The sequence below is a fragment of the Stenella coeruleoalba genome (assembly GCF_951394435.1).
Source record: "Stenella coeruleoalba genome assembly, chromosome: 2".
NCBI lineage: Eukaryota > Metazoa > Chordata > Mammalia > Artiodactyla > Delphinidae > Stenella > Stenella coeruleoalba.
The window spans coordinates 174,008,711-174,028,518 of record NC_137147.1 but is presented as its reverse complement, the minus strand read 5'-3'; the positions used below and the strand labels follow the sequence as shown (position 1 = coordinate 174,028,518).

Below are 19,808 nucleotides of genomic sequence, written 5' to 3'. Positions count from 1 at the left end.
TGACATAAAGTGCTCAAAAAAGAGTTGTTGAATGAATGAACAAGAGTATCCATCAAAACAAATGTCTCTGTACAGAACATGGCAAAAGTACATGACTACAGTATCATGCACAAACAAAGGAAATGCCTTAAAGAGCTCAGGCTGAAATTCTATTCCTGTCGAAATAAAACTAAAACCATAAGTTCAGTCAACCACTTCCATATTTCACTGGGCCAGCCACTCTGGGCAGCTGGTACTGAGTATGTATATAGGAAATAATAAACTTCTGGCATTGTTACACTACAAATAATCTGTTTATCTTCTTCAGATTGGCAAACATTTAAAAGAGTGATGCAAGGATGTGGGGAAATAGGAGCTCTCATCTACTTCTGGTAAGAGAATAATTTTCATTATGCATTTTTGGAAGACAACTTGGTAATACTTATTTAACTTAAAAACAGGCATATCCAATGACCCAACCATTCCATTTCTGTATCTTACTAGAGGTTCCACAAGTGCACAAAGACACAGATACAAGAATGTTCAGTTCAGCATTGTTGATAATAGCAAAAATATTGGTACAACCTACAGGTCCATTAATAGAGGACTGGTTAAACCTGTCATGGCAATGTACACTTTGGACACCATACAACTGTTAAAAAAAACTACATATGGCTGTGAGTAATAACATGGAGAGATATCCAAGATATATCATGAATGAAAAAGTAGTGCAAAAATGTATGGCATGATCCCACTTTTAATTAAGCAAACAAAATAGAAACAAACAAAAAAAGGTTTCCCCCCACTTTTTTGGTGATTTTACATCTCAGGCAGGATGCATGTTCACTAATAAAACTCTTCTCTAAGGACTCCACCCACTAGTATGAAAAGTGGGCCAAAACAGTCACAACCAGCCAATTGTACACAAATTCTTCCAGAGAACAGTGAGAGAAGAAATGTGCCCCAACTTGTTTTTATGAGGCCAGTAAAACCCTGAAATCCAAACCCAACAAGGACATGAGCAGAAAGAAAATTCTAGGCCAATCTTACTCAAGAATATAGATACAAAAATCCTAAGCAAAATATAAGCAAACCAAATCCAACAATATATACAGAGGATAATTCAAGAAAGGCAAAGTTTAATATTTTAAAAATCAGTGTGATTTACCACATTAACAAATTAAAGGAAAAAGGCATATAATTATCTAATTATATCATTATACGAAGAAAAACATTTCCTAAATAAAATTCAACATCCACTCAAAATAAACATTTTTGGCAAACAAGGAAGAGAAGGGAATTTTCTTAATCTAGTAAGTGATACCCATGAAAAGCCTATACCAAACACCACACACTCAACAGTGAAATGTTGGAAACACTGCCACTGAGACTGAGAGCAAGGCAAGGCTGCCTGCTCTCTCCACTGTTACACAGCATTGCACTGGGGTCCCAGCCAGTGCAATAAGGCAAGAAAAAGAAAGAAAAAAAATATAATGAACTGGAAAGGAAAAAAAAAAAACTGTCATTATTTAACTGATCTTAGTGTACCAAGTCCAAAGGAATATTTAGAAATATTATTAGAATTAAAATGTGAGTTGAGTAAGTTTACTGCATGGAAAGTCAATATTAGGAATCAATTGTATTTCTATATAGCAGCAACAATTAGAAAATGAAGTTTTAAAAATGCTATTTATAAAACTATCATAAAAATAGAAAATATCAAAAAAATAGAAAATATCTAGGAATAATCTAATAAAAGATGAGCAAGACCTTTACTAAGAAGATTAAAAATATGACTGAAAATAATTAAAGAAGATATGTCATGTTTGTGGACTGGAAGAGTCAATGATGTAAAGTTGCCAATCATCTCCAAATTGATTTTTATATATTTAATAAAATTCTAATCAAAATCCCAGGGTTTTTTTTCTGTGTAGAAAATATCAAGCGAATTCTGAAATTTATAAGAAAAGGAAAACCTAAGGTCCTCTTGAAGAATCTCAATGAGGTAGGAAGACTTGCTACCAGATATCAAAGCATTTGATTCTTTATAATAACACAGTGTGGTACCAGAGCAAGGATGTACAAATAGGCCAATGGAACAGTATAGAATCCAGAAATAGACCCGTGGGTACCTGGACACAATATGTGACAAAGAGGGCATCAGAGTCCTTAAGATGACCTTTTAAATAAATGGTGCCAAATGAACAGGATATTCATGCAGAAAAAAATATGAATCTTTACCCTTACCTCACTCCATATAGAAAAGCTAATTCCAGATGGTTTTTAGATCTTAATGTAAAAGGCAAAACCATAAAACTTTTAGAAGACAACATAGGAGAATATGTTCATGGCCCTGAGATAGTGAAAGTTTTTAAAACAGGACACAAAAAGTACTATAATCATAAATAAAAAGACTCATAAACTGGATTGCATTAAAATTAAGAATTTTCGTTCAACAGACACCTTCATGAGAGTGGAAAGGCAAATCAGAGAGTGAAGAAATCTGCAAAAAGTATAACTGGCAAGGGCTTGTATGTGGAATATATAAAGAACTCCTATAAATTGAAGAAAAAGCCAGAAAACCAGAAGAAAACTGGGCAAAGACCTGATCAGGCTCTTCACAAAAGGGGATGCTTAGAAGGCCGTAAACATCTGAAAAAGTACTCACTCTCATACCATCAGGGAAATGCAGATTTAATGAGACACCATCATAAACCCACTAGAATCGTTAAAAATTCTAATACAAGTATGGGTAAGGATATAGAGCAACAGGAACTCTCTGTTGGTGGGAGTGAAAACTGGTCCACTTTGGAAACCTCTTTGGCATTATCTGTTAAAGCTGGGTAACATGCATACTCTATGAACAAGCAGTTCCACTCCTAGGTGTGTACCCAACAGAAACGAATGCACAGGTGAACAAAGAGACGCGCGTAAGAATGACAGCGCAACATTAAACACAAAGCCCCAAACTGGAAACAATCCAGCTGTCTATAAACTGTAGAATGGGTAAATTCAGTGAGTAATACCCTTAAAAGTGTGGTGCACTTTCCACCTGTGATATACTTCAGTAAAAAGGTTTTTAAAAATATACTGGTGGAAATAGTATAAAATCAAAACAGATATTTTAAGCACTATCACTTTCCTGTTAGAGAATATAATCGGGGTTGGCCTGCCTCGGCTCACATTTGGGAACGAAGCCTACCTGAGCCCTGAGAACAGCCATGGTTTCCAGGTCCTTCTCCTGCTTGGCGATGGTCTGCTTCATCTCATCCATTTGGAGCTGCTTGGAAGCCAGGGCTTTCTCTGCCAGTTCCAGCTTTCCACTCAGTTCCTGCAGCACCACCTTATCCACTTTTTCCGACTGAAAAAGACAAACTTATTCTAGACATGGTTTTGAAATAATTCAACCTATTTTAGTAAAATATTAGATGAAGGTTTATTTTTTAAAAAATGACTGGCTGTAAACTATTCTGGTAATCAGCAGTGATAACTTATTCGGCAACTTTCATGCACTGAATTTACACCTTGAAGATAATAATTTCCTAATTTAAAATAATGATTTATAAAAAGAAAACACTAAAATAAGGGAGAAAATAGTAAACCCTATCTCAGGGCGGGTGTAAGCTGCTGATACTCCTATTCTTTCACTCACATTACTCTTAACTTTATGAAGTCAGTGGAATGTTTGAATTAAAAATTTACTAGGTCCTAGAGAGGAACAATATTCTAGTAAAAGTAAATGAAAAACAGAAAATATATTTCTAAGAATATAAACTCAAAGACCCCTTCTAATTCAAAGCTCCTGTGGTCTTTATTTATTCCAGCTTTATTGAGGTAAAACTGCCAAATAAAATTGTAAAATATTTAAAGTGTACAATGTGATGATTTGATATACATATACATCGTGAAAGGATTCCCACCATCGGGTTAATTACGACATCTATCACCTGACATCTCTATCCATGGTGTTTAAATTATCACACCATTCTGGGGGCATTATTACTATTACTATTACAATAATTTAAGATGCAGCCGGATAAGTCCAAGGCCTCAAGTTCACTGACAGCAGGCAAGCTAGCCCTGTGATAGCTCCAGGCAGCAGTCTCACTATACAGTCATTACTCATGTAGGAGCCCAGGCTCAGCTCTCCTACAAACCCATCCACTGTTAGAAATGCTAAAAGCTTAGCCACGGAGCAAGTAAGCCCAGGCGCCACAATTACTGAGCCTGTACTCTAGAGCTCGTGCTCTAGAGCCCGCGAGCCACAACTACTGAGCCTGTGTGCCACAATTACTGAAGCCTGCGTGCTTAGAGCCCGCACTCTGCAACAAGAGAAGCCACTGCAATGAGAAGCTTGTGCACAGCAACGAAGAGTAGCCCCCACTCACTGCAACTAGAGAAAGCCCGCGCACAGCAACAAAGACCCAATGCAGCCAAAAATAAATAATAAATAAGTAAATAAATTTATTTAAAAAATGCTAAAACTGTACTCCGACCATAGGACATGCACATCACCTCTGTACACAAGGCACATTATACATGTGTGGAATATCAGGAGTTATAAAATGTTATAAACACTTAGACACAAGAAATCAATTACAAATGGAAAAACAACCCTTGAAACCAGACCTAGTTAAGGATTAACACAACTACTTTAGATATTTACATAAAATGTTAAATGGCTATGAAAGTAATTTTTTTTCTATGAGTACCTCTCTTCTTTTTAGTTCCTCAGTTGTTTTCAGTGCATTATTGTATTCTTGAAGAAGCCTGTTGTGTGTCAACTGTAGAGTGGCTAATTTGGACCTATTTAGAAAGAAATTTTAAAATGGAATCTTGGAAAAAATATCATAGAAGCTTAGTCTTACCTCCCAACCCTCTTCTGAACACTCAGGTGACAAAATCTTCCCTCCCACCCTTATCATCCCACCACCTACTAGCATGTTCTTACTTGCAAAGAAAACAAATCCCCCCTCCCCAGTCAAGATAGATTACAAATAATTTTCATAATTGTTATTATAAAACTTAACATTTATCTCCTCAGAAAAGTCTACTAGTACGCCTTCAAATAAATAAAAGAGAAAAAAATTTTAAATTTATTCTTAAATCCTGATTCCAATCTGCATAAAAGAGCTATTCTATCTTCTTTTAGCAAGTAGCCATTCAGTCACAGCATACTCACTTTTCATCTTCTGTTTTTGCTTGCTCCATTTTGATTTCTGATCGCATGCTTTCTACTTGGAGCTCTAACTTTCTGTTATTATAAACAAGCTCTTGCTTTTCATTCAGCTCTGATGGGTTTGGAGAATTTTTCCTTTCAAGGGCCTGACATCTAAGAAAGAGCAAAATTTCATGAGGACAAAACAATACTTCATTTCTCAGTGGCTTTTAAACGAATCCCCAGATTATGTAGCAAATGCAAAGAATTTTAGGATTACATTTTTCAAAAATTTAACAGTACAAAATTAAATATTTTATCCTCCCTGCTTCTTTACTAGAAGTAAGTAATATTTCTGAACCATTATGCCTGAATATAAAAAAATACAGATTTTTGTAAAAGAAATTTCCATATTTCTGAACCGTTATGCCTAGCATAAACAAGTACAGATCTAAGATCACACAAGCTACTGTCTACCTGGAGTAATTGTTTCAACTAGTCATGCAAATATATTTCTGTGATTTAGATACAGACCAAACTAGTAATTGGCTAGAGGTGCTTCTCATATAGTGATCCATGGATATCTTTAGTATTTTTAAAACTATGGGCTGTGTTAAGCATAAAAAATATGACTTCTGACAAAGATTCAATAGGGGAGAAGGAAATGCTTTCAGTCCTCTTAAAGATCAGAGAGAAAATTTCAATATAACAGCAAATATAAACGCAAAGCATGTTAAACATTAGCTTACTTAATACAAAGTCAGAATTATGACACACAGTTTACAAATGATAAAACTGAGACTCAGAGAGGTTAAATAAAGAACTTGTCCAGGGAAATACCACAAATAAGGCGTAGATCCATATTTCACCCTTAGGTCTGTTTATCCAAAGTCCTTAGCATCAGCTGCTATGCTGTACTAGATAACCATTAATACTGTACAACCTTGGTCAGTGTAACTCCGTGGAAACATACACTTGTATATTGGGCTGGAAATATGTTTGCTAACTAATCCAAAAGAACATCAACTTAGCTTTCCTAAATTTGGGATAACTTCTTACATCAAGAGAAACAAGCAAATGCAAAATTCTCCCAATTTATAAATTAGACTTCATAACTGATTGAAAATCAATTTTTTTTTCCTAAGTAAATCTCACTCAAGTTCTTCTTGCCCTTTGTAGCTTTTATGTTTGTTCACATCAATGTTGTCAGCTCACGTAAGTCACAGGAAGTCTGGCTCACTGCTTTTTCCAGGTCTTCATATACGCTTAACAAATGTCCCCAGACAGCAGAATCAGAGTCCCTTGGGCCCATTCCCCCATATTACTACAAGGACTTCTTAATATGTTTCTATATTAACCTGAACATTAGTGTTTTCTGAATTCATATTTTAATTAGGTCTCTTTTTCTTTTACTCAGTAAAACAGTAATAAAACTATATTTTTGTATATTAACATATTTTGTAAAACTGTACACTTTTCGAAGGAGGATAAAATTCATCTCTCATTCTTACTTCTCCTGAAGTCTCTTCTTCATCAGGTCAGCCTCACTGAGTTTCGTGTGAGCCTCCTGAAGCTCCTTAAACAGGGTTGTCACCTGAAGGTTCAGCGTTTCCACTTCACTTCCAACCTGTCATCCAGGCAACCACAAACACGCATTTATCAGAGGCTAAATGAACCTCTTTGTGAGAAAACAGTGTGAACCACTGGTGTCTAAATAAGACTGCTGAATTGATTAAACTTTTGGCAATTAACGCCCCAAATATCTTGTATGGAAAAAAAAAGCTTTGGGTACAACTCTGTTTCATTATAGATCATTAACTGATCAGTTTGGATGCACTTGTGATAATGTCTTTATCTTAATTAAAATGAATCCTGGACTTCCCTGGTTGTGCAGTGGTTAAGAATCTGCCTGCCAACGCAGGGGACACAGGTTAGAGCCCTGGTCCAGGAAGATCCCACATGCCATGGAGCAATTAAGCCCGTGCACCACAACTACTGAGCCTGTGCTCTAGAGCCGTGAGCCACAACTACTGAGCCCACGTGCCTACAGCCCGTGCTCCACAACAAAGAGAAGCCACCACAATGAGAAGCCCGCGCACCGCAATGAAGAGTAGCCCCTGCTCGACGCAACTGGAGAAAAGCCCGCACGCAGTAACAAAGACCCAAAGCGGCCAAAAATAAATAAATTAAAAAAAAAAAAAAGAATCCTGATCATTGTTCAAGGGATCATAGATCACAGTGATGTCAAAGCACAATCTAATTTATCCAGCTAGCAACTCATGCCCATATTCCCTGGCTGATTTATTTTTCTAGTTTACTCAACTATTTTCACTGTACTGCCTTTTCCCTGGCAGCTCTAGAATTTTTGTCAGTGAGTTTTATGGTGCCATGGAAGTCTCAGTACTTCTCTATTATTAGTTAGCGATTAGTTGTAGTCAATAGGGTACTACTACTCACAGGTGTTCTCTTCATCTCAGTTTTTAAAATATTCTCCATTCTCTTGAAAGTAGGAGACTCAGCCCAGAGCATGGCATACAGTAGGCATTTGATATATACTTGCTGAATAAATAAAGTAGCTGAAGTATTTTATGTAAATGCCTTTCTCACGGGCTACTATGGGTCTTACAACTTCCTACCTTCATCACCTTTCCCCAAGCTTCGGACAGGCTACGAGGCACGTCTCTGAGTTGCCACAGAACAGAAATGTATAAGAGCATGTATATAAAAATGAGCCTTTTTTGTTCATACTATTTTGTTCAAACCAGTAGTGGGATAGAACCAAGATCTTTCAATGCTACCTTACGTTTCTGGGTCACATCCTCAAATGATCTTATTATAAATTGGACAAAATTCCTTTCTCAATTAGTGGGCCTGTCCACTTAGGAATTCTGGAGAGAAAATCAGCCAAGAAGAGAGAGAGACGTGATTTCCTAGAATCACTAGGACAGGAATACATCTCAGTACGATTTACAATGAATGAAATTCAGATCAGGACAAGGAAATATGAGAGAAATAGAAAATACTCAACATGGAAATTATTTCTCTACTGCTAAAGCCAATAACACATCACAAGACGCGACTCCAGCGCCTGCACTACTCTCTGTCCACCGGGGGTATGGTAACAGTCTTAGACTCTTAGTACCCACAGTTTCCGTGCCTTTCTCCTCTTCTTTCTCTTGTTCTGTGCGCCCCTCTGTCTGGGTCTCAATCTCACAATGATCCTTCGCTTTCTTTTCAAAATCAGAAATTCTGAAAAATTAAAGAATATAGAAAAGTTACTTTCTCTTTGGCTTCCAGAGGAAAAACAATTGCGGAAGCACTGAAAAGAACACTGTTCAAAATCTGGATAAAAGATCAATGTTTTCAAAATCTCTTCGCATTCTCTATATTAGCTCTGGTTTTGCTTTCAATCTGATATTGGCTAGAATTGATTTAAGGGATGAATGCACATGGAGGTATAAGATATGTATAATTTATCTTGAACACTGAAAAATACTGCCTCTTTTCACGTCATTGTCATGCACAGAAATATTTTTTAAATTTGTGTTTTTATGTTTGTACACATGTGCATGCATATGTGCTACATGAGAGTGGGTGTCCCTTTATAAGGATCCGGCAGAGAGGGAAAGACTTGTTTTTTGGGACCCATATAAGTTTATGAGGTCCTGAAAACAAACAAATATAGCAACATTCTTACACTGAATCATAATCATATGAAAGCCATCCCGATACAAATGAAATAAAGAGACTTGTGGTTAAAGACGGTAGATTTAAATATACGCGTGTAATTTTTCTCCCACCTTGAATGCCACTAAAATGACTTTTAAAAACCACATACCTACAAGAACAAAGAGAAAGGGAGAGGAAATAATAGCAAGAAGATTTGGGAAGCATTAGGTATGAGTGGGAACTGACTAGATAGCCCAAGAGGACTGGATCTGAGCCACCAGTAGGGAGAGCCAAGATGGACCCACTTCATACTGTGGGACCCCAAAGGCTCAGGAATCAGTGACACCAGGTACCTCTGGACGTGGGGATAAAGTTGGGACCTGTTTAAGAATGACTAGAAGGTCATAAAATAAAGGGTCTCTTGACTCAGAGTCATTAATCAGAGTTGAGGGGTTGGGTTCCCTACTGAAAAGAGGGGAACTTACAGAATACTAAGACCCTCAGCCTTCTGTTCCTACTCATCTCCAGAATGCTGGCATCTAGAAAAGTACCCTTCAGACAGGAGACTGGAAAAGTCTCCTCTGGAGAATTTGATCAGGAAAAGGAAAAGATTTAAAGTTTCTGACGTAAGACTTCCCCAAGGAAACCTCCCGGCCAGATCTCCCTACACATGCACACAGCACTTTGTTTTTAAATAAATTTATTTATTTATTTATTTTAGGCTGTGTTGGGTCTTCGTTGCTGCGTGCGGGCTTTTCTCTAGTTGCGGCGAGCGGGGGCTACTCTTTGTTAGGTGTGCGGGCTTCTCATGGCGGTGGCTTCTCTTGTTGCAGAGCATGGGCTCTAGGTGTGCGGGCTTCAGCAGTCGTGGCTCACAGGTTCTAGAGCGCAGACTCAGTAGTTGTGGCGCATGGGCTTAGTTGCTCCGCGGCATGTGGGATCTTCCTGGACCAGGGCTCAAACCCGTGTCCCCTGCATTGGCAGGCGGATTCTCAACCACTGCACCACCAGGGAAGCCCCACACAGCACTTTGATCAGCATCTAACCCCCCAGTCTTAAATCCAATCAAACAGTAAAGATTACCAGACATTTCAGGAAAACCTTAAAATGAAACAGACAAAGTAAACCAGAAAGTAAAACAACTTACTGAAATTAGAATATGCCAAGGGGAAGAACTTCAAATAAAACACAAAAAACCTATCATTAATAGGGACAGAAGGAAACGTATTACCACCATAATAAAATGGAAGAGGAACATTCAAAGGAACTGTCCCCCGCCCCACAAAGAAGATGAAAGTTGATCAAATGTATCAGAAAGCAGAAAAAGAGAAAGAGCAAGAGTGAAGGGGGGATGGAGAGAAAGAGAGAGATAAGGAGAGAGAGAAAAATGGAAAAGAGGAACACCCAGTTGAGAAAGTCAGAGGACTGGTCCAGGAGGTCCAATTAAAAATAACAGTAGTGCTAGAATGAGAGAACAGAGAAAACTGAGGATAAGAGATTATCCCTGAATTATTTCAAGATCATTTTTTGAGAACTGAAGGACATGAGTTTGCAGAAAGAAAGAGGCCAAGAATCTCCAGAACAAATGGATGAAAACAAGGTCACACCAAAGCACATGTGAAATGTCAGAAAACTTGGGACAGAGCACAGAACCTTTGGGGGAGAGGAAAAACAAAAGAAGTTTTAAACCAAAAGATTAAGAATCAGAATGGCAATGAGTTTTTCAACATTAACACCAAAAGCTAGAATACGATGAAGTAATGCTTTCAAAATTTGGAGGGAAAATTATATCCAATACAGATTTCTATATCTAGCCAAATTATCCATTAAGTATAAAAAGGTAGAAACAGACATTTTCAGATATGCAGTTCTCAGAAAATATCCTTCCCATATATTCTTTCTTAGTAAGTTAGTGGAGATATTTAAAGATATTTAGGGAATGAGAAAGGCATTGGATTCAGTAAACAGGTGATCCAACACAGTAGAGATGAAGGAATTCCACAGGACAATGACAAAGGGAGATTCCAAGATGACTGCAATACAGCAGGACCTAGATAACAACCAGGCTGACTCCAGGAGAAAAGTCTTCAAGAGAAAACTATTAGACTACTAACATGTTTGAATGTAATTGAGATTTCCTCACTGGAGAAGAGTATGGTGAAACTAAGCAAATTTTTGTAAAGGTAATTCTGCATAGAGATTTTTTTTAAAGTATAAAAAAGGAAAAGTGGTCAAAGCATAGAGCACAGCTCAACAGAGAACTGTATGTGTGCATGGGTATGTACGCAAAATAATAATAAACAGTAGTGACCTAACTGAATGTCAATATAATCAGTTTTGGAGTGGGGTGGGAAGAAGGGTCCAGAAGTGTGTGGAGTGACAACGGTGAGGGTGAAAGGCAGTTAAATCCTCATCCTTCATAGCGGGAGGTCAATAGATTATGTCTAAAATAGGAAACAAAATTTAAGTAGCAATTTAATCTTGATATATGGGAGTATGTATCAAAAGAACCAGCTAAATATGTTGCAAGTGGTTGTCTGAGAAGCAGGAAAAGGAGGTGGGGGGTGGAGGGGGGTTGGTCAAAGAATTACTGTTTTTCCATAAAAAGCTTGTGGAACCAATTCTTTAAACTATGTGAATTCAAACCTGATTTTTAAAAAACTTAGTGATAGGGGCTTCCCTGGTGGTGCAGTGGCTGAGAGTCCGCCTGCCGATGCAGGGGACACGGGTTCGTGCCCCGGTCCGGGAAGATCCCACATGCCGTGGAACGGCTGGGCCCGTGAGCCATGGCCGCTGAGCCTGCACGTCCGGAGCCTCTGCTCCACAGCAGGAGAGGCCACAACAGTGAGAGGCCCGCGTACCGAAAAAAAACAATTAAAAAATTTTTTAAAAATTAAAAACTTAGTGATAATAACAAATAAACAAACAGCATTAGTATCTGTTGCAAACTGCCCAACCTAACTGGTGCACAGGCACTGTTTCTAGCTAAGCAAATCAATGGGCCGAGAGCTGGTTGGTGCAGGGTTGAAGGATGGGCCGTTATCACGCCACTCACATATGACGCAGGCTTCTGACCTACATTTGAATTTCAACTTAATTTTGTAGGGCAAATTTTCATCTCGGCTGACTTTTCCCTACTACTTCTTGATTATCCCGGGTCACACTTCATGTATACTTTCCCTCTCCTTCCTGGCTATCAGTTTAAGTTTGTTTAGAAGACACAAATTGCACGAAATATGAATCCTGGCAAACAATGGAAGAAAGGCAAGTCTGTTGTCCGCTGTCCCCACAAATCCCTAAAACTTTTCAGAGTAAATTTTAAACTGTCTGTTACCCCTATTTCTCATGAAAATGGTTGAAGACTGACTTATGTATTTGAGAAGAAGACATGTTAGGTCTTGGAACGTCTTTCCATCATATCCCACATAGTAAATCAAGCCAGGTTGTCCAGGAATCAGTGATTTTATTTCTTGATTTCAGTCCGACCTTAGCCAGGAGGTCATCCTAATATACCCACACGGGGAACATTACTCTTGGCAACCAGTCACTGACTTGCCAGGTGTTAAATACTGCGAGAAGGCTGACTCACAAAATGGAAATTTAATGCTATTGAGAAAGGGATCCTTTACAGGGAGCTCAGGGTGAGAGAGGGACAAACCCATCTCAAAGGCAGGCCTGACTTCCTAGCTGCAATCTGAAAAGCTATACCTCCAGACAGAGAGCTATCATTATTTTGAAAGCAGGAAATATATACTAGATTATATGAAAGATCCGGATGTATAATCAGAAAATTCCTAAGTTTATACTTTTATCATTAAAGCTAATCATGTTATCTGAGGAAGGATGAATTACTGGCTAAACTTGACTTCTTAGAATGGTGTGCAGAACTCAGGAGGGTAAACGTGCCAATGAAACAGAAACACACTGATTACTTATGACTATTAAGGGTCTTTTTCAAAGCAAAACATCTTCCCTTTAAAAATTGGCTGGAATAATTAAGGTGTAAAAAGAATGCTTTTACTTAATTATTTTTCTGTGCATTAGTACTAGATTTTGGGACTTGTCAAAAAGGCAGGATGAATATTTTACTCCATTAGAATACATGGTACTAGTTTCCTGGAAGTTAACCTCTGAACTTTTCTAAGGGACAGTGGTAGGATATGGGGTAAAAACCTACGATTCATAGCTATCATACCTTTTTCACCTCTGAAAAGAGCTGACGATCAAATAAGTCATTGGACAAACACTGAATATTCTAGGTTACCCTCATTCTGAATAAATAACTTACGCTTCATATTTTAAAAACAGATCTTATAGTTAAAAATTTCAACTGCTTCAGTTAGAAAGTGCTTCTTATAGTGCTATAATTTTAAGATTAATGAGCCATTTATAATGTCTGAGAGAATTAATTATGTCTCAGACATAATATATTTATGTATATTATAGTATATTCTATTTATAGTATATTTATTATTAAATGTTGCAATCAATGGAACCCTAAAACTGTTGCATTATCTCCCCCGTCTTATGTGATTTCGCACTTTGCCTTCATAAAAAGTTCATTCACACGTAGAAATTCACTGACTTCACAACTCTATGAGGTAAATAAATTTTATCCTAAAGTGCGTGTGTATACCACATTCTATGAGGCCAGTATTTCCCTTATACCAAAGCCAGACAAAGACAACATAAGAAAAGAAAACTACGGACCAGTACCCCTTAGGTATACAGATGCAAAGATCCTTAACAAAAGACTAGCAATCCAAACCAGCAACATATAAAAAAGATCATACGTCATGACCAAGTGGGATTTATCCAGGGGTGAAAAGTTAGTTTGACATTGGAAAATCAATTGATGTAATACATTATATTAATAGAGGTTAAAAAAAACCCATACAGGGACTTCCCTGGTGGGCCAGTGGTTAAGACTCTGTGATCCAATGCAGGGGGCTCGGGTTCGATCCATGGTCAGGGAACTAGAGCCCATATGCCTGCCACAGCTAAGAGTCTGCATGCCACAACTAAGAGCCCGCATGCCGCAACTAAAAAGATCTCCCCTGCTGCAGTGAAGACCTGGCACAGCCAAATAAATAAAGGTAAATATTAAAAAAAAAACCCATACAATCATCTTCATAGACTCAGAACAAGCATTTAACAAAATCCAAAACCCTTTCATGATAAAAATTGCAACTAGAAATAGAAGGGAGCTTCTCAACTTGATAAAAGCATCTATGAAAAACAAAGGTAATACCAGCTTAATGGTGAAAGACTGAAAGCGTTCTCTTCCAAGATCAGGAACAAGACAAGGATGTCTACTTTCTCCTCTTTTATTTAACACTGTACGGGAAGTCTAGCCAGGGCAATTATGCAAAAAAAAGAAATAAAAGGAATCCTGGTTGGTAAGGAAGAAGTAACACTATTTCTTTGCAAATGACATGATCTTGTTTACAGAAAATCCTAAGGAATCCACTAAAAAAATGATTAGCACTAATAAATGAATTCAGCAAGGTTGCAGGCTACAAGATCAATATACAAAAATCAGTTGTAGGGGCTTCCCTGGTGGTGCAGTGGTTGAGAGTCCGCCTGCCGATGCAGGGGACACGGGTTCGTGCCCCGGTCCGGGAAGATCCCACATGCCGCAGAGTGGCTAGGCCTGTGAGCCATGGCTGCTGAGCCTGCACGTCCGGAGCCTGTGCTCCGCAACGGGAGAGGCCACAACAGTGAGAGGCCCGCGTACCGCAAAAAAAAAAAAAAAATCAGTTGTATTTCTCTACACTAGCAATGAATAATCCAAAAATGAAATTAAGAAAACAATTTCATGTATAATAGCACCAAAAAGACTAGAATACAAAGGAATAAATTTTGAAAAAGAAGTGCAAGACCTGTATGCTGAAAACTACAGCACATCATTGAAAGAAATTAAGGATGACCTAAGTAAATGGAAAGACACCCATGTTTATGGATCAGAAGGCTTAATATTGTTAAGATGGCAATGCTTCCCAAATCGATCTCCAGATTCAATGCAATCCCTAACAAACTCCCAGCTGGCTTTTCCCCCCAAATTAACAAACTTATCCTAAGAATTACATAAAAAAAAAAACAAGGGACCCAGAATAGTCAAAACAATCTTTTAAAAGAATAACAAAATTGGAGGACTTGCATTTCCCAATTTCAAAATTTACTACAGAACTAAAGTAATCAAGACTGTGTAGTACTGACATAAGGATAGACATGTAGATCAAGTGAATAAAACTGAGCCTTTAGGAATTAATCTTTACCTTTATGGTCAACTGATCTACACCAGGGGTGTCAAGACAGTTTAGTGAGGAAAAGAATTATCTTTTCAACAAATGGTGTGGGACAGCAGTATATCTACATATGCAAGAATGTAGCTGGACCCTCACCTCACACCATGCACAGAAATGTGCTCAACATGGATCACAGACTTAAACGTAAGAGCTAAAAGTAGAAAACTCTTAGGAAAAAACACAGGGGGTGAATCTTTGTAACCTTGGGTTAGGCAATGGTTTCTTAGATACAACACCAAAAGCAGAAGGGACAAAAAACCAAACAGATCAACAGGACTAGATCAAAATAAAAAAAATTTATTTTTTTGGCAATGGCAACAAGGAAGTGAAAAGATAAGTCACAGACTGGGAGAAAATATTTGCAAACCATATACCTCATAAAGGACTTGTATCCAGAATATTAATGAACTCTTACCATTCAATAATTAAAAGACAATCCAATTTTTTTAAATGGGCAAAGAAGAAGATATACAAATGGCCAACATGAAAAGATGCCCAACATTATTAGCCATTGGGGAAACAGAATCAAAATCACAATAAGATACCACTTCACATCCACGAGGATGGTCATAATCAAAAAGATACACAACAGTGGTGTTCATGTGGATGTGGAATAAGTGGAACCCTCATACATTGCTGGTGAGAATGTAAAATGGTGCAGCCACTGTGGAAAACAGTTTGGTAGTTCCTCAAAATATTCAACAGTAACCATGTGACCCAGCAATTCAGCTCCTAGGGATATACCCAGAGAATTAAAAAGATATGTCCACACAAAATATTGTGCATGAATGTTGAGAGCAAATATTATTCATAATGGGAAAAAAGTGGGAACAACCCCAATGTTCATCAAATGATGAAGAGATAAACAAAACGTTGTCTAGTTACGTCACGGAATATTATTTGGCAACAAAAAGGAGAAAAGAACTGACACATGCTACATCATGGATAAACTTTGAAAACATTATGCTAAATAAAATAAGCCAATCACAAAAGACTACATGTTGTATGATTCCATTTGTATGAAGTGTCCAGAAAAGGTAAGTCTATGGAGACAGAAAGTAGAATTACTAGGAGGGATGGGGAGTGAGTGCTAACAGGTATTGGGTTGCTTATTTGGAAGGAAAAATGTTCTAAAATTATAATGTGGTAAAGGCTACATAACTCTGTGAATATTCTAAAAAAAAAAATTGAAACGTACACTTCAAATGGATGAATTGTATGGTATCTTAATTATATCTCAATAAAACTGTTAAAAAAGCAACGTATGGGGCTTCCCTGGTGGCGCAGTGGTTGAGAATCTGCCTGCTAATGCAGGGGACACGGGTTCGAGCCCTGGTTTGGGAGGATCCCACATGCCACGGAGCAACTAGGCCCGTGAGCCACAACTACTGAGGCTGCGTGTCTGGAGCCTGTGCTCCGCAACAAGAGAGGCCGCGATAGTGAGAGGCCTGAGCACCACGATGAAGAGTGGCCCCTGCTCGCCACAACTAGAGAAAGCCCTCGCACAGAAACGAAGACACAACACAGCAAAAATAAATTAATTAATTAATAAACTCCTACCCCCAACATCTTCTTAAAAAAAAAAAAAGCAATGTATGCATATTTCGCATTGCCTATTTCATACCTTTCTTTGGCTTCCTTGAGGGCAAGTTCAAGTCTCTCCACCTTCTGGTTTCCTTCCCTTAGACAAAGCAGGAGCTGGCTCACAGTTAATTCCTCAAATTCCAAGTAATTCCTGGCACCTTCTGCAGATTTGCTCCTACATCAGGACAGCATAGAGGTTAAAAGGTTTTCATGAGAAAACAAAAATGTCAGAGTCTACGAATATTACTGGAACCGGTTTAAAGGAACTGCTTTCCAGAATATTCTCTAGTTAATTCTCATTTACAGACCAAGCACAGCTGGCCCAGTGACCACCAGTGCCTCACTCCTCCATGCTTTCCAGGGAAGGAGTGGGGACTGATGGGTAGGCTCGATTTACACTGCACGTGCTCGCTTCCTCCAAATGGTCACCATTTCCACGGCACCAGACCACAGGACCCACCGAAACAGTGGGGCAGAGGTAGCCCTGGTTTTTGGTGTCTGGCTTTTCTAGAGGACTAATCTCCAGGAAGACCACAGTCATACAAAGGGCACAAGCATGTGTGCTGCCCATGGTGACATGCAGACCACCGGCCTTTCTCCATCTCGACTGAAACCACCACGTTCTCTAGTCAGGAGAAGAAAATCATTTTTGTTTCTGGTTTCAAACAATTAGAGAAGAGAAATGTAGGCACTGTTGGCATGTCAAATATTTTTCTTGATTTCCAACTCAGATTAAATCAAGAGGCAGTTCAATGATGAAGAAAACCACAACGAGCACTGCAGCAACTAAACATTCTGGACAGCTATGCTGATGCCAACAGCAGCTGCTCTTTCAGTAACCTACTCAAGGTCACACATCTAACAAAAAGCCAGGATTCAATCCCAGTTCCCATCGCCAAAGCTCAAACTCTGAACCTAGAAATCCATCTCTGACTCCTTAAAATACTTTCAAACAGGGTAAGGAAGCTGTTATTAAAAAATAGCTGTGTGGGGACTTCCCTGGTGGTCCAGTGGTAAAGAATCAGCCTTACAATGCAGAGGACGCGGGTTCGATCCCTGGTCGGGGAACTAAGATCCCACATGGTGCAGGGCAACTAAGCCTGTGCACCACAACTACTGAGCTGGCGCACCTCAACCAGAGCCCGCCTGCTGCAAACTACAGAGCCCAAGTGCTCTGGACCTGCACCACAACTACAGAACTCACACGCCCTAGAGCCTGCGCGCCACAGCTAGAGAAGAGAAAACCCACACGCCACAACTAGAGAGAAGCCCTTGCACCACAACAAAGAGTAGCCCCCGCTCGCTGCAACTAGAGAAAGCCTGCGCGCAGCAACAAAGACCCAATGCAGACAAAGATAAATAAATATAAATAAATAAATTTTTTAAAAAAAGCAATAGGGGAAAGGGGGAAGCTGAGGAATTTCTAACTAAAAAAGGGAGTAACTTTCATTTCTGCCAACTGCCCTGTTTGATGAAAAAATATTATCTAATCCTGATTTTCTCCCTTATACAAAGGCTTGGGAGCATAACTGAAAAAAAAAATAACCCACTTTTATGTTTTATAAGTACATTCATCAAGTTATAGAAAAAAGATACTAAAAGCCTATGAGGGAAGAGATCCTTAGGGAAATTTTCAGATAACTCTTCTTAAGCAGAGTCATGCAGTAGGAACCTGCTTACAGAGGATGAGCTGACAGCGCATTCTGGGTCAGAGCTGCTTGCAAGAGACTCAGGTGCCCAGTTCCCCTGCCGTCTCCTCCTCAAGGTCCCCCCACCTCTTAAGATGTCGGCTTCCTAATATCTACTTGTCACAAGTCTACTTGCAGTTCACCAGGTAAGATATCTGGGCACTTTCAAAAAACAGCCACCGTCACTCAGAGCAACAACAGTCATTGCTATGGAAGATTATCCTGAATTAGTCACCTTGGCTTGTACTCGGGAATGAACAGGGAAGACGAAATGGAAACTTCCCCCTTATCAGCTGGGCAGCCTGGTCCGGATCAGACTGCACCGGTAAACAAATCAGGAAACATGGGTCTCTTAATTGAGAAGAAGCTTGTTTTCACTGCCCATCTGATGGAGACGAAACACCTCTACACAGAGTGGTGAGGGGTCAGTTCACCAACAAAGGCACCAAACATAGTTTTTCTTCTCCACCCACCAGTTGGGGCTGCAACATTAAATAGCAATTCAAATGGAACATTCTTGAAAGGTCCCGGTATAAATTAATAAGTGGCTTTTTCAGCCCACCATGTTTGGCCTCCCAGGGGAGAGCTGAAAGTGACAAGACTGCCCAGCGTGTCTGTCTGAAAGCCCTAGTCTGTCTTCACATACATGTCAGTGGAATCAGTTCTTGTGGGCCCAGGACTTGGCTTGATTTCTTTCGTTGCCACAGCTGCTTCTCCCTCCTGTAAAAGCAGAAATGAAAGGGATTTAACATAGTATGTCTGCAAGACAAATTCCTTATCAAAAGAGAAAAAGGCAAAAGAGCAGGAATTTGGATGACACACAACCCAAGGAACCTATCAAACGTGGAAATGTGAGATGTTTAAATTCGGTCACTCAAATGTAATGGAAATTTACCCTTCCCTCAACCTGCACTCCCCGTCAGGACTATAAACATCCAGGCGAAGACGAGAAGGTCGAGAAGGTCGGGCTCCTCTCATTCAGCAGTCAACCTGACCGCCAGCACAGGAAAGCTTATCTTCTTCTCTTTCTCCTTGGCAGTTCCCTTCTCCCCGACCAGATTAAGGTCACACAGAGCTAGTGACAGTTCCACATACCTTTCCCACACAGTCCTTTAACATGCAAAATGTTAGAACTTGCTGAAGCCACGTTGAAAAGAAGGCTGTTTTCTGCGGGCCAGGCTCACAAGCATAGGATGGCTCCTATTAGAAATCTGCACGCATGTCGGGCCACTTAGGGGACAGGAAGACTAAGACGCTTAAATGATTTGAAAGACGTTTCTTTTTCTTTTTCTTTTTTTTAATATTTATTTGGCTGCGTCGGGTCTTAGTTGAGGCATGCGGGATCTTTCGTTGCAGCGTACGGGCTTCTCTCTAGTTGTGGCACGTGGGCTTCATTGCCCTGCAGCATGTGGGATCTTAGGT

General features: G+C 39.2%; 1 protein-coding gene across 5 annotated transcripts in view; it reads right to left on the bottom strand.

The window, feature by feature from the left end:
* OPTN (optineurin) overlaps positions 1-19,808 on the bottom strand; it is a 43,426-nt gene that overhangs the window by 9,393 nt on the left and 14,225 nt on the right. For all 5 annotated transcript variants that reach the window (XR_013827331.1, XM_079914920.1, XM_079914917.1 and 2 more), the window contains 7 exons: positions 19,033-19,106; positions 16,739-16,873; positions 8,284-8,386; positions 6,649-6,764; positions 5,162-5,311; positions 4,692-4,785; positions 3,182-3,340 (listed from right to left, as the gene is read on the bottom strand). Coding sequence is in view for 4 of the 5 variants with exons in the window: in XM_079914920.1 (XP_079771046.1) it covers positions 3,182-3,340; positions 4,692-4,785; positions 5,162-5,311; positions 6,649-6,764; positions 8,284-8,386; positions 16,739-16,873; positions 19,033-19,106 (831 nt within the window). In the remaining variant the exon portion in view is untranslated. The remainder of the gene's footprint in view (positions 1-3,181; positions 3,341-4,691; positions 4,786-5,161; positions 5,312-6,648; positions 6,765-8,283; positions 8,387-16,738; positions 16,874-19,032; positions 19,107-19,808) is intronic.